At 29.4% G+C, this 14,333-nt stretch overlaps 2 protein-coding genes and 1 long non-coding RNA gene across 7 annotated transcripts in view; 2 read left to right on the forward strand and 1 right to left on the reverse strand.

Moving 5' to 3' along the window:
* Window positions 1–14,333, forward strand: part of Chd64 (calponin 3) — a 115,479-nt gene that overhangs the window by 18,207 nt on the left and 82,939 nt on the right. The window contains exons 1-2 of one of the 2 annotated variants that reach the window (XM_066739266.1): window positions 4,343–4,373; window positions 4,633–4,835. The exons of the other annotated variant lie outside the window; for it this stretch is intronic. Coding sequence (XP_066595363.1) covers window positions 4,794–4,835 — 42 coding nt within the window. The 5' untranslated portion in view covers window positions 4,343–4,373; window positions 4,633–4,793. Of the gene's footprint in view, window positions 1–4,342; window positions 4,374–4,632; window positions 4,836–14,333 lie in introns of those variants that run through there. 2 annotated transcript variants of the gene reach the window in all.
* Window positions 7,132–8,984, forward strand: LOC136780720 (uncharacterized). Its single transcript, XR_010823822.1, has 3 exons — window positions 7,132–8,332; window positions 8,600–8,760; window positions 8,869–8,984. It is a non-coding gene; the product is annotated as an uncharacterized lncRNA (long non-coding RNA).
* Window positions 9,053–13,867, reverse strand: LOC136780719 (uncharacterized). 4 transcript variants are annotated; one of them, XM_066739273.1, is made up of 7 exons: window positions 13,781–13,867; window positions 13,242–13,423; window positions 12,944–13,170; window positions 12,576–12,760; window positions 12,337–12,498; window positions 12,119–12,267; window positions 9,053–12,049 (listed from the first exon to the last, which is right to left on the reverse strand). In XM_066739273.1, exon 7 carries the CDS (start codon window positions 11,677–11,679, stop codon window positions 9,067–9,069), a length of 2,613 nt encoding a protein of 870 aa, XP_066595370.1. In that variant the 5' UTR covers window positions 11,680–12,049; window positions 12,119–12,267; window positions 12,337–12,498; window positions 12,576–12,760; window positions 12,944–13,170; window positions 13,242–13,423; window positions 13,781–13,867; the 3' UTR covers window positions 9,053–9,066. The 4 variants fall into 4 exon arrangements, with proteins under 4 accessions (XP_066595370.1, XP_066595371.1, XP_066595372.1 ...); XM_066739275.1 differs by having other exon boundaries at window positions 11,286–12,049; window positions 13,781–13,861; XM_066739274.1 differs by lacking the exon at window positions 13,781–13,867 and having other exon boundaries at window positions 13,242–13,511.

The raw sequence follows: 14,333 nt of genomic DNA on the forward strand, positions 1-14,333 counted from the left end.
CAGGCTGGCCTAGAGCACACACCTCACGTACGCGAACGGACCCATGGCTGCTGAGTGCCGCGTCACGCGCTCACCAGCACGCACGGACACATCAGCACAGTCCCACGGTCGCGTTCCGACTGCCTGCTATGGCAGTCTGCGCACGACATTTGCGCAGCCTGCTTGAAGCGCGTAACCAGCGTTCAAGCCAGATTCGATGTTCTATCTCCCCTCCTCATGGGGATTATAGACACGGTCATTTTTTTTAGGACTCCCCGAGGCCGCTTCTCCTTATCTCAGGTTGCCTGGGTTGATTGGCATAGCCCTGTCTTACTTCTCAGGGCAACCTTGACATCGTTTACTGGAACGCCGGTCTTTTCATCCGGGTCTCTGCCTGTCAACGGGGTCTATTCTTGACGTTAGCTATAATCCACTCGTGAGCCTATCTCACGATTCGGTAACGTAGGGATTAATAATATCCACTGTTCGGTAGCTTTTATACTTTTTATTCGGTATCTCGTATACGTAACGGGGAACTTCGTTACAGAAAATATACAATTTTCTAAAATTATAGAAGATTAATTAGAAGTACATTTTTGCTGTGCTCACGATGCATCTCCTTAACCCTTTGATTCACAAATTTTTATGCAGGGTATTTTTACATAAAAATATCTGCTCCAGAATTTTCGAGGTCGCTGATTATGAACCTAAAAGCAAAATGCAAACATTTACAATGGCAGATCTAATATGACCGAACTAAAATTAGTGTCAAAAAAATCATATGAGAAAAGATCAAGCTTCGCTTGTAAAAAAAGGCGGCAAATGCATACGATCCGTAGCAAAAATAGTATACTACTAGAAGACATTATTTGTTTGGAGTGGTTTCGTCGCACGCGAAGGAGCTCCTTAGTTATTTTTTGGAAATAAATACACTCACTTAGAATAAAACCCCGAAGGCATAAAAAAACTTTTTGTTTTTTAAACATTGTTTTACATAATGCAAGGTACATTTTTAAAATTCGAATAATTCTTGTATTTTATTAATTTATATGTCGCACTCTTGCATCGAGCAAGCAATCACTTCTCCTTCGCCCAATCGTTCATTTATGTTTTAACCCTTTTCGGCCCAAATGACCACTTTTTGGCACGTTTTTCGAGCTTGAAAATATTGTTGAAAAAAAATGTTTGTAAATTAATGAACACATGTTTTCGATGTATTTTTTTGCGCTCTTTCCGATGATTTTATTCAAATTTGTGTAAAAATTCATTTAAAAAAGTTATAAACTAATTTTAACCAAAAAACGCAAAATTTTCTGCGTTGTACTTTCTAAAATGAATATTTACTTAGAGAAAACTGTCTAGGGATGGATTTTCACACACATATATCGTGGCAGGAATGTCTAACCTTTCAGAATGTATTTTTTTTTACTAAAATTCAAGATGGTAGCCCCAAAATGGCGACCGAAAAGCGAAATTTAATATTAAAGTTTCAAAAATTTTTAGGTTATAATATATCAACTTTAAGAAAAATTGTTACAGAATAAAATGTGTGTATAATTAACCTAAAAATGCGTCAGAATTTCTTCAGCATTTTCGGAGAAATTTTTAATTTATTTTTTATTCAAGTTATTAACAAAATCGCCGTTTGAGTCATGAACGCCTCGAATCTTCGTGAAAATTAGTATATACTGGTTTTTCAGGGTGCTGATTATAAATCCGTGGTCAAAAAATTAAAATGGCGAATTTAACGTAGCCGATTAGATGCTACGTTAAATTCGCCATTTTAATTTTTTGACCACGGATTTATAATCAGCACCCTGAAAAACCAGTATATACTAATTTTCACGAAGATTCGAGGCGTTCATGACTCAAACGGCGATTTTGTTAATAACTTGAATAAAAAATAAATTAAAAATTTCTCCGAAAATGCTGAAGAAATTCTGACGCATTTTTAGGTTAATTATACACACATTTTATTCTGTAACAATTTTTCTTAAAGTTGATATATTATAACCTAAAAATTTTTGAAACTTTAATATTAAATTTCGCTTTTCGGTCGCCATTTTGGGGCTACCATCTTGAATTTTAGCAAAAAAAAATACATTCTGAAAGGTTAGACATTCCTGCCACGATATATGTGTATGAAAATCCATCCCTAGACAGTTTTCTCTAAGTAAATATTCATTTTAGAAAGTACAACGCAGAAAATTTTGCGTTTTTTGGTAAAAATTAGTTTATAACTTTTTTAAATGAATTTTTACACAAATTTGAATAAAATCATCGGAAAGAGCGCAAAAAAATACATCGAAAACATGTGTTCATTAATTTACAAACATTTTTTTTCAACAATATTTTCAAGCTTGAAAAATGTGCCAAAAAGTGGTCATTTGAGCCGAAAAGGGTTAAGACAAACGGGTTGTCAAGCCTCCTTCCTTAAGTTAGGGCCGGGCCCTATGTTTTAGTAAGTAACCGGGCTATCTTACAATTTACTGTTATCAAAATTTCTCCTTCTTCAGGCTCGAGCCTTATCAATGTAGCAAACAATCGGGCTGTGATGTATTGAAGAGCTAAAAACTCTTAGGGGAAACCGGGCCCGCCTTTCGTCTTCAAGTTTTAACTACCTTTCTGCATTTACTATTTCGATCATTTTTAGGTTCTCGGGCACGCCTTGACGATACAACTGTTACCAAGAGGCTAATTAATATTCGCAATTTTTTATAATCAAGCCTTTCAACTTGAAAAAAAGAAATTTATAATCGATTCGTACATGTTACTAAGCGAATAAATCGATGCGTAAAATTAGCTAACTCTTCGATCATGACTTTACAGAAATTGAACAGTATTATTGAATCATTTCTTTACTAAAATATACAATTAATATAACAGTAACTTTCTATGAAAAAAATATATAAAATACGTACTACAGTTACACAAATTTCTACTTGAAACATGTAGTAAAATCAATATTATAAGCAAGTATTTTTAAACTTAGCATAAGGTAATTCAGGACATTGCTAATATCAAAGTAAGGTATGCATTTTTTTCCGATTATTCATCTCCAAGAGATGTTCACAAAATTGAAATCATTAAGGTAAACATTTGAAAACAGTCAATTTATTTATATAAAAACATATTATCCAACTGATAATTAAAATATACATTTTATATTAGGATAACAAATTGAAAATTTAAAGTCGGTGAGAAAAATATTCCTATAGCTTTTATTGTTAATAAAGAACCGTAAATAATGTATGAAAATAATTGAAACAAAAATTATTTTAAAGCAACCATTTTATTAGTTGATGCGTTTCAATGTTTTTCAAAAAAATTATTTTCTTTCTAATATTACAAGTTTGAAGCAATGGCCATTTTGCAAAATGAAAATAAAATTTTTTAATAAAAAATCAAAATATTCGTTTTGTAGAGGACATTCTACTGATGCTTTCTCATAAATTTATTTAAAATCGGTTATAAATTGTAGGAGATACAGCAGTTCAAAGTTGTTGAAAATCCGCGAAAATCACTGTCTTTCAGCGACTATGAATTACTGTATCTCCTACAATTTATAGCCGATTTTAATTAAACTTTTCAGAAAAGATCAGTAGAATTTCCTCTACAAAACTAATATTTTGATTTTTTATTAAAAAATTTTATTTTCATTTTGAAAAATGGCCATTTCTTTAAACTGGAAATACGAAAAAAATTAATATTTTTGAAGAACATTGAAACTCATCAACTATACTAAAACGGTCAACCCAAAAACACTTTTTTTACGACTTATATCGTGCATTATTTATAAATGTTTATTAACTCTTATGTGCACACCGAACTTTGTCGACGTTGTTGCACACCCGGGGTACCCGGGTATTCAACACGTTTTCAAATTATTTTTATTTTTTATCTGCAGAAAAATTAATTTAATGAGTTATTATTTATTAATAATGTATAAAAATAAAAATGTTAAAAATTGTCAAATGCTTTAATACGCTTTTGTGTCGTTAGCAAGAGAAACGAATTAGGTCTACGTGCACTATTCATGTTGCGAGCGGTCATTTTCTACGGTTTGGTTCTTTGGAACAAACGGGAGTTAAGGTAGGTAGAGGAGGAGTAAAGATAATAGAGTTGTAAAATATTGTGGAATATTCCAGGAATATCTGAGCTTCTTAGACTTTTCCACACTTCATCTGTATGGTAGTTTGCATCTTGCTTTTGAAAGAAACAGTTGTTTGTCAATTTACTGCGTAGTTTTGTGCTCTGTTTTCCTATTATAAAAAAGTTATCATAGAAGAATTGTCTAAATCTATTTTTTTTAAATTGGCTCCTATGCAAAGAAGGGATATTTACATAACATACTTGGCCATTTGAAAAGGTTGTTCAGTATGCGGAAAGCCTAGGTTTGTAACGACCATTCTGCAAATATTATAAAATGTTTAGAATGTCCATAATTAAAATTTGATTAAAATATTTCTTTGAAACTATTTTATTTACTTATTTATTTATCCTTATTGCATAATTTTATTAATTATTGGATTAAAGTATAATCTTAAGTATACATATAGTGGGTACCTGGGGTGCGCAGGCGGTATGTCAAATTTGACATTAAATATTTTAATTTAAAAAAATGTGTCAAAAATTAATCAAAGCATTTTCCAGCTTCTAAGAAGATAAATTATGAGGATCTGAAGTCTGAATTCGATGCTTCAATTTTTATTAAAGTTATAAGCATAAATAAGATTAAAACAGTACTCGGATACCTGGGTGTGCACATAAGGATCAACAAAAGAAGCTGTACAAATACTTTTCACACCGACTGTATGTTCAAAAACTACTTTCTAAGCCAAGCAGCTATTTGTCAGGTACACGTTTCATTAAATTACAATAATTGCCTAATTTGTAATTAACAACAAATAACGGATTTATTATAGCTTGATAGTTATATACTAGTCGTGTATAAAACACAAGTCTGGCAAACAGTCTTCGTTTAGAATCTAGTTTTCGGGTATAAATTTTCAATATTTTTCTACATAAAAATTTATGTTTCCGATTATCATTTAAATAATAGGTTTTTACAAATAATTAAATTTTTGGTTTTTGAATGTGTATTTGAATGATTTCAATTTTGTGAACATCTCTTTAAGGTGAATACTCGAAGGCAAATGTACCTATATCGGATTTTGACTTTAGCCTTTGAATGATCGTATTACCACCTTCTGCTGAGGTTAAAAATACTTACAATATTGATTTCAAAACATGTTTCAGTTAGGAATTTTTGTAACTCTAGTATATTTATGGTAGAATTTTTCCTAAAAATATTACTTTAATATTACTTGTATATTTTTTTCAGTAAAGGGATAAGTCAATAATACTGTCTTCTATTAAGATATTATTTTTGCTAGTTTTTCTATGTACTTGCCACTCGTTTTTACAAGCGAAGCTTGATTTTTTAGTCTTATTTACTGAATAGGATACTAAAAAAATTGAACATTCTTTTTGCTTTAAAAATACTTAAATATTATTAAAGAGAAGCTTTTTCATAGTATGCATAAGTTATTCCCTGACAAGCCACGGATGCAGCCAGCAGCCATAGCTGACTCAACCCTACTCGAGGAATTATAGAGTATACAATTTGCCACAACTATAAACAAGGAAATTAAAGAACTTGGTATTTATGAATACAGTGTTAGCCAGATAGAACGGCTCAGACTATGGACGTTAAATGCTGTTTAACTTCATAACTATAAGAGATAGCAATTTTTGCTATAAGATCTTTTTGCACCGTCTTTTGATTTGCGTTCAAAAAAGGCTTATAACAAAATTTGCTATCTTTTATAGTTACGAAGTTAAACAGCATTTTATGTCCATGGTCTAAGCCGTTTAATCTGGCTAACATCTTGTATATAAGTTTTTGCTTTATTAATATATCATAAACTGTCATTTCTAACTTAATGCTACTTATATATTTATGTATTTATTAATGACAGTAAATTAAATACACCCTTATTCTATTAGAATTGAAGAACCGGAGATTAAAAAATATAGTAAAAGATCATATGCAAATCTGTTGCAGAAAAAGAAAGAAAAGACCGAAATAAGTAAGAAAACGAACGAAGAAAAAATGGAGCGAGTAAAATGAATTTAAGATCGTCTGAAAGATTACTTAAATAAACGTTAAACAAAACATGATAAAAAAGCGCCCTAAGTTTTTAATTATATTTTTCATTTAAATTTATGTTTAAAGGTTTTTTTATTTCTACACAAATTCTAAATGAATTTTACATGATCGTATATTGAATTTTAAATCCTCACATAAAGTTAAGGTCTTTCGATGAAAATTTGAACTTTCAAAATGACTGGAGAGATTAATATTGATGCGATATATGCACCAAAAATGCTGTTTACTATAAATCAAAGTAAATTTTTAAGGAAGTAGTGCAGTGTGTAAGACAATCAAAGCATTAAAAGTTTGTACATCAATCAACAACTGAAAAGTAAGTGTACAGGGTATTCGAAAAGTAAATATTTAGTAGAGTAATAGTTTTATTGTAAATGTACCCACGTGAAAAACTTCGGTCTTAGAAAGATCTTGATAATGATTTGAAATATATTAATAAGATCTTATATTCGTATTTCATGAAGTCTTGGTTTGGGCCATTAACAAGACAAATTGTAAGCTCTTCCTAAGATCTTTCTAATACTGAAAAATGGCGTTTTGGTAAAATTTTTAATCGGTAGCCCGAGTAGACAGTGAGTATACAATATGCGATTCAATTGCCGATACTATAGATACTTTTAAAAAATGCAAAAAGTGGGTTAAATTAATTAATTAATTAATTTATTTATTTATTTATTTATTTATTTATTTTCATATATTACATATTATAATTAACGACTAATTGTTGTTATATATTTTTACAGCATGAAAATTTTTTCCGCAGTAGGACTCGAACCTGGAAGCGATGTCAATCTCACTCACAGTTCTCCAACGTTTGGTCTACTCGGCTACACTTCGATTTCTATCGAAGGCTATTTTCGCATATATAGACACAATTGACAAATATGTCGTATATTTTAAGTTAAATAAATAAAGCTATGTATAACAACTTCTAGGTTAGTCAAATGGACTAAACGTCGGACAGCTATGCGTGAGATTGACATCGGTCCCAGGCTCGAGTCCCACCGCGGAAAAAAAATTTCATGCTCCAAAATTGATTAATAACTATTAGTCGTTAATTGTAGTAGGTAATATATAAAAATAAAAATCAAAAACGCCATTTTTCAGTATTAGAAAGATCTTAGGAAGAGCTTACATTTTATCTTGTTAATGGCCCAAAGCAAAACTTCATGAAATACAAATATAAGATCTTATTAATATATTTCAAATCGTCTTCAAAATCTCTCTAAGACCGAATTTTTTTACGCGGATAACTATACACATAACACATTTACAGTAGATGCATATTCTAACGACAAATTGTTCTGACGAATTCGTAAGAATTAATCGTCAAAATAAGGTGTTTAAAGTAAGTGGGTGTTTTATTGATTAATTCGGCTCAGTACGCATATAGCTTTCGGCGAAAATGGATCCTGCCGATGTTTCTTATTATTTAGAAAATCATGTGTTAAAAATATAATTAATAAATAAAAGAAATAAAAATGTAAGTAAAATATTTGCATTAAGTTAAATAAAGAAATAATATCATATTCTTTTTAACGATTCATAGAGTGGACCAACAAAATTTCTTGATCAATTTCACAAATGAAAATAAATCCATTCAAGTACATCCTTGCAAAAATTGAAGGAAATCTAATAAAGGGTACATACGTGACATTTTCACCTACAACTTTTTCTTCAATGAGCATCGACTTTAGTATTCATATACATATGACTGAATAGCGCTAGAGACAAAATAAAGTTGGTAATACGGAATAGAAAAGTGACATATTTATAAAAAATTTAAAATAATATATTATTTTAAATGTAGTGTTTTGACAGCAAATAGTTATATGTACGATAGATATTGGACAATTAGATGAGTATTTTATTTAGATTTAATTAATTATAAAGTGAATAAGATTAAGTACTTTTTACCGCTATTTTTCAGGTTAAAGTAAAAAAAACATTTCAACAGATGTCATTGGATGGTCTAAAATCTAAATACTTGACAGACATTTTGGAAATTAGATGAGTTTTTTTTATTGGATTTAATGAATTAAAAAGCTAATAAAAGGTTGAATACTTTGTGTTGTCTTTCTTCAGATTAAAGTAACAAATACTTCCAAAAATATGCCAATGGTTATCACCTGAGAGTATTTACATTAACTGTTAAAAGAATTATTTTTATGGATCTAAGAGGTAACTTTTTATTTCCAAATTAATATCAATTTACTGTTTAATAAATTGCTGATGTTAAATTAGTTTTTTCAAAACAAATGTAATATAACAGTTATTACCTATCGCAGCTATGTAAATGGTTAACATACTACGTTACACTGAATAATCAATATTCTCATATTAGAATATTACAGTGAGCCGCATGCTTATACTTATAGCACTGTAGCCTTTACGCTGTAGTCATTTAGTGAATATCAAGTGCATATAATGATTGTAAATATTTTGCAGATAAAATTAATTCATGGGAAGAATCCTCATTTTTCTTGAAGGTTAAACTAATAAAGTCATAAGAGAAGATATAAAATATTTCAATAATGTTAAAACTCTATTTGGGAAAGGAAACAGAAAAATGTATGTTTAACTCACATAAAAACGCACCTGATCATCATGTAAGTTATTTTAATAAATCTACTTACAATAAAATATGAACATAAGGAAAAAATAACATTTATTTTAATTATTTCAATGCTTTAATGCTATATTTTTCTTGTTTTTAGATAAAAGGCTATTTCTTTGACTGTATTTGTCTCACACAATTGTCACACCGCATAATCTCAAAGTGAATGTCTTCAACTGGCCTAAGAAACAGCTAATATTTCATTATAACAAAGAATGCAGATGTGATTAACATCATTTTAATAATTTCAAATCAGAAAGTTAAAAACTATATATATATATATATATATATACAAACATTAATGCTCACACCTGTTCAACCAAACGCAATTATGCGAATAAACGCAATTTAAATATAATAGTAAAATAAAAACAAACCAAATATTGTGATTGTTAAAACCAATTTTTAATAATATAGTCATAGCCAGTTTTAAACGTACGGAGTGTGTTTTAACGAATCCTACAATATCATTTGCATCCATGCTTACCCATTCGAAAATGCTACTATAAATTTGATACGCCTGAAAATGGTAATCAAATAAAACATCTTTAAAAAGTTTGGTAATAAACAAAAACTTCTCATTAGGAAGAGCTAAAATAGTGTTTACAATATAAAATAAAGGTCCATCTTCAGAAGGTATCATAATTATTGTATTATTACAAATTTCTGTGCCATTCAAATTAATTTTTTTTACTGTCAAAACGCTTTTACCATTTGAAATCTTGGTAGAAAGCGTATGTTGAAAAAAGGAAAAATCAGGTAATTCAGTTAAAAATAGTGTTTGGGTATGATAGTTTTCAGGTAATTCAGTTTCATTTTTAAGAAAACGATAATTTATATGACATTGATTTTTTATTGCAATTGTTCGACAAACGTTAATTCGACAAACAGCAGCATGTGATGAAATTTTCGCTTCTCGATTTTTACTTTCGAAACGCATAGAGGATAAATTCCAGAGTGGACCTGAAGCTACAAACACTCGGGGATAATGCACTAGAAAGTGATGCTTTGGCCTTAAGCTATTAGGAAAAACAGAATTTAGAGTTCTTAAATAATCAGTAATTTTTGTTTTAAGAATATATTGGATATTATAGTGATGATGAGGCGAAACTAGTAATTGCACTAATTGTTGCAATTGAATAAGAAGCTGCCATACAGGATGCTCTTTAACGATGTAAGAACCAAAAATTAATGAAAAATGTCGTACCAATACACACATTTCTGATGCAGACATAATTAATCTTTTTTTTTTAAGGTGGCTATACAGAATTTCAGGGGGCTTATTCTTGTTACAACCATAATCAAAGCTTTTTATAAGAATATTTACATCTTCTAATTTAAAATACTTGTCTGTATACGTAAAATGATATAATATGCTACCCAAATCATATTGGCAGATACCTTCCAAAACATCGTGCATAACATCAACAGACAAATTTTGAGTTACATGAAAATCTTGAATTCTATGAAAAATGCATGTTTCGTTTATTCTGCCAGTTTCCTTACTACTTTTCAACAAATCACTTTCGTAATTACTTTTAGTTCTTATTTGACAATTACTTTCTTCAAAAACAGTTTGGATATCAATTTTGTTCATGCAGCAGAAACGACAAAAGTATGTAGAATTAATACTTTCTGTGAACCCTAAAATAGAGTGTAGCCCTAAGTTATCTCCTATTACTAATGCTAACTTAAAATAAAGTACAATTGTTTCATCAAAAATAGTAATTTCTATACCACTTTTCTCCAAAAACTGTAATTCATCTATTGCTTTAGAAAAAATTACATTGTTGCGAAAGACTATTCGATCTAGAGTATTAAATAGAATAAACAAAAAAATATTTTCAGTTTTTGAAATTAATTTAGGAGGTAAACATGGAATTGACAAATATACTGCTCCACATTTAGAAATTCCTTTATGACTACCTAATGGATTATTATTTTCATAGTCATCAAAATATAAAAACAAAGGTAACACCTGTTTTCCTTCAAATTGTGTTATAATCTTTTGCCACAAATCTCCTTGAATGAAGTTTAGAATTACTGTTTTATCATTTAAAATGGTATTTATATAATTGAAAGTATTTGTAAATATACCAGGAAGCTCAAAAAAAGTTTTAAGAACATGACGTATGGGTATAAATTGTGCGGTAACTTTAACTGGTGACATTACCTGATTTTTACTTTCGCGTCTAAATCCATTACGTTCGCCTAAACAATAATGCACGGGCTCTATGTAGGTATTATATTTTTTAAATTCTTTAAAACATAACCATTCACTATTAATTTTCTGAAATCTTTGACGACTTTTGTTAAAACATTTTTTCACATTTATTAATAACTCTTGTATATCGTTTGACGAAATGATTTCAGAGACATCTTTTTCTATTGAGTTTACAAGATTTTCAAACAAATTTTCGAGATCTCTTATAATGTCATTAATTCGCCCACGAGGAATATCAAGATAACTGTGTAGCTTAGCAGCAAACATTGTTTCCAATTCAATATTCTCTTTTTTAGTAACCAATTTTTGAGGAGAAGCCGATTCATTATCCTTTTCCACATTACTAGTTAAACTCGTTTCGTGGAAATTTAGTAAGACATCTGCATTTTGTAATAGTGTATTTTCTTTTTCAAACTCATCGTGATCCATTTTTCTACGTGGTACCTTCGCAGAACTTTGCTTCTCTAAATTAGAAGGTAGGCAATTTTCAGAAATAATTTGGTCGTTCATTCGTAATGCATTATGTTTCTTACGAAAATGCTTACGAAATGATTCATATGATGCAAAAGTTCTTCCACACGATGACGTATCACAGCTGTAAATGTTACTTTTATGAAAATAGTAAATTTGGCTTAAATAAGCTTTCATATTTTCAAAATTGATTTTACATTCTTTGCACTTAAACATTATCAACTAATCCTGTTTCGACCGTATTACGTAATTTGAGTAAATAGTTAGATTCGCCTAACAAAGTATTCATAGATCGATTACAGAAATCGTTATTCAAATTAATATTGTAACCAGCAATTTGTAAAAAAGTAAAAATTGATTTCGCACGTTCTGGATATTTGCAGTCTAATGCAAAATAAAGTGTAAAGCACAAGTTCACTGCATCTATTACAGATTCTGTTTTATAACAGTGTGTATTTACATACACATATGATGCTTCGATTGCAGGCAATGGTCCAACAACAACTATCACAGGTTGCATGGAAAGATGAGCAGCTTGGAGACGCTCTTTATGCTTCTTTGTTGCTACATCAATTTCACTTGCTGCCTAAAAATAATAAATTCGTCTTTATTATATATACACAAATGTCGTTAAAATAAAAAACGAAAGGCTTACATGTACATGAATAAGTATGCAGTCTCGTTGTTCCTGCAGGCTAACCTTTTTTAAAATTGATTCTTCTGACTTGTCTGCAGATCTTTTCCGTTTCTGTGCATTTGTAATTAAATACGGTAATAAATAAATTATAATAGCATCTTTATTATCTGAAATTTATAGTTTAATTAAAAAAAATAAAATTTGTGCTAGGAATAAATATCATATTTAATACTAACGTGATAATAAAGTAGGTAAAATAATTCGGTAAGAATTATCTTGCAAATTTTTAATGCCATTATATACAGATAATTCCTTTTCAAATACTTCCCTTATTGACTCTACCGTTTAAAAAATAGTTTTTGTTTGAAGGGATATAGTTTCTCAAAATCAAACCTTATCTATTCAAATTAAAATTTGATTCTTTTACAAATATCAATATATCAATAAAATAAATAATCTAATAGCGTGTGCTTACAAGTTTTGCCCCAAGATTCCTATTTAAACATGGAAACTTTTCATAATACTCATGAATAGGTAACCCTGATTTTAATAATTGTTTTCTGACATCATAGGTTTTACACCAAGCATTACAAATTTCATTATCAGGACCATTGTGATCTCTTAGCCAATTAATACTGTTAGTTTCACATGAACTAATGTCTGAAACAAGATTTTTACCATATAATATCGCTTCAATTTTTGGTCAAAATTAAACTTAAAATTAACTCATAGATTTCTATTATATGATTTTTATGAAGTTTCCATTCGATAGGTTAAAATGTTACTGCAGGAATACAAGTACATAATTTTACATTACATATAAATATTTACTGTTAAACTCACCATGTGTTTCCACTGTAGCAATTACATTTTGGGCCCTACTAAGTTTCAGCAATTGTTTCTCTCTTAATAATTTCTTTGTATACAGGTAATGGTCTTACAAGCTTCCTTGTGGATTAACTGACCTATTCCCAAGTCGTTTGTAAGGAATATAATAAGTATTTATATTCTCTCTTGGGAACAAACTTATAATCCCTCTGGATAATTGTTCAAATCTCTCTCTTTTTATTCTAAAAATGTATTTAATGAAAATTAAATTTAAGGATATTATAACAGATAGTAAATTGCTACTAAGTCTTACATGAAACTCTCTAGTTGACCATTTAATTCTTCAAGCACATTTCTGAATGCTATATCCCTTTCCTCTTGTATAATTAGACGTGATAAAAGGCTTCTATTTTTCTTATCTAAATGTTGTTTGGCTTCATACAGCTTCAATATACCTTGACCATAAGCAGTCTTGTTTAAAATTTTATATATCTCCTGTGAAAATATTCATGAAGAAATAGTTACTTCGTAGCCATTAATAATCTATGCAGCATAAAACAATGATTTAATCTCAATATGGATGAGACTTACATTCTCTTGTTTTGCTTGAGATGAAACAACAATAGTAAGTGATATTGTTAATAACCTGTCTAATTCCTTCAATATTTTAATATTATTTTGTTTTAGTATATTTAAAATTGAATATAAAGTAATTATAGGAATAATTAGAAATATTTATAGAAAAAGCTAAACTAATAACTTAGTTTTTAATATTTTTAAATCTGGATTTAACATTTACATTATTGCTTTCAAGAAAAGAATTAATCTGCAATTAGTCCGCTATGCACTTACCAAGTCTTCAGAACTGTCCATTTTTAATTTTATCCGTGCATTATATTTTTCTGAGACCAAAGATTTACTTATATTCCTATTTGTTTCTAAAGACAAATAGGATCTTCATCTGCGTTGCACTGCACTTATTATTGGTTCTCACAAATGAAATGCGCACGTAACAAATGACTATGTGCGCACGCAGAACACGTCGTGTGGAGCGCTGACGATCGCTCTATCGTTGGTTGAAGACAAAAAAATGTAAACACATCATGCATGTTTTGACCTCATACTTAAGTGATATGGGTATACATGAATTTTTGCTGTTTATTATTATACATTACAATTTTTCTAGGTAAAAATTATATATGTACTTCGTAAAATTTAATTAGTGAAAGATAATTTTTACGATTGGTCTTGGTAAATATATTTATTCTTTACAGTAATTTTTGAACTGAATAATTTTTACCATGAATATTTAGTAAGAAATAATACTCGGTAGTACAATTTTTACTAAATATATATGTAATATTCAAGAAAATGTTCAATTGTCCTACGTTTACCGTGAATTTAA

This window comes from Prorops nasuta, unplaced genomic scaffold, assembly GCF_024137725.1.
Source record: "Prorops nasuta isolate Cenicafe-Biocafe unplaced genomic scaffold, Cenicafe_Pnas_1.2 PNAS00020, whole genome shotgun sequence".
NCBI classification, from domain to species: Eukaryota; Metazoa; Arthropoda; class Insecta; order Hymenoptera; family Bethylidae; genus Prorops; species Prorops nasuta.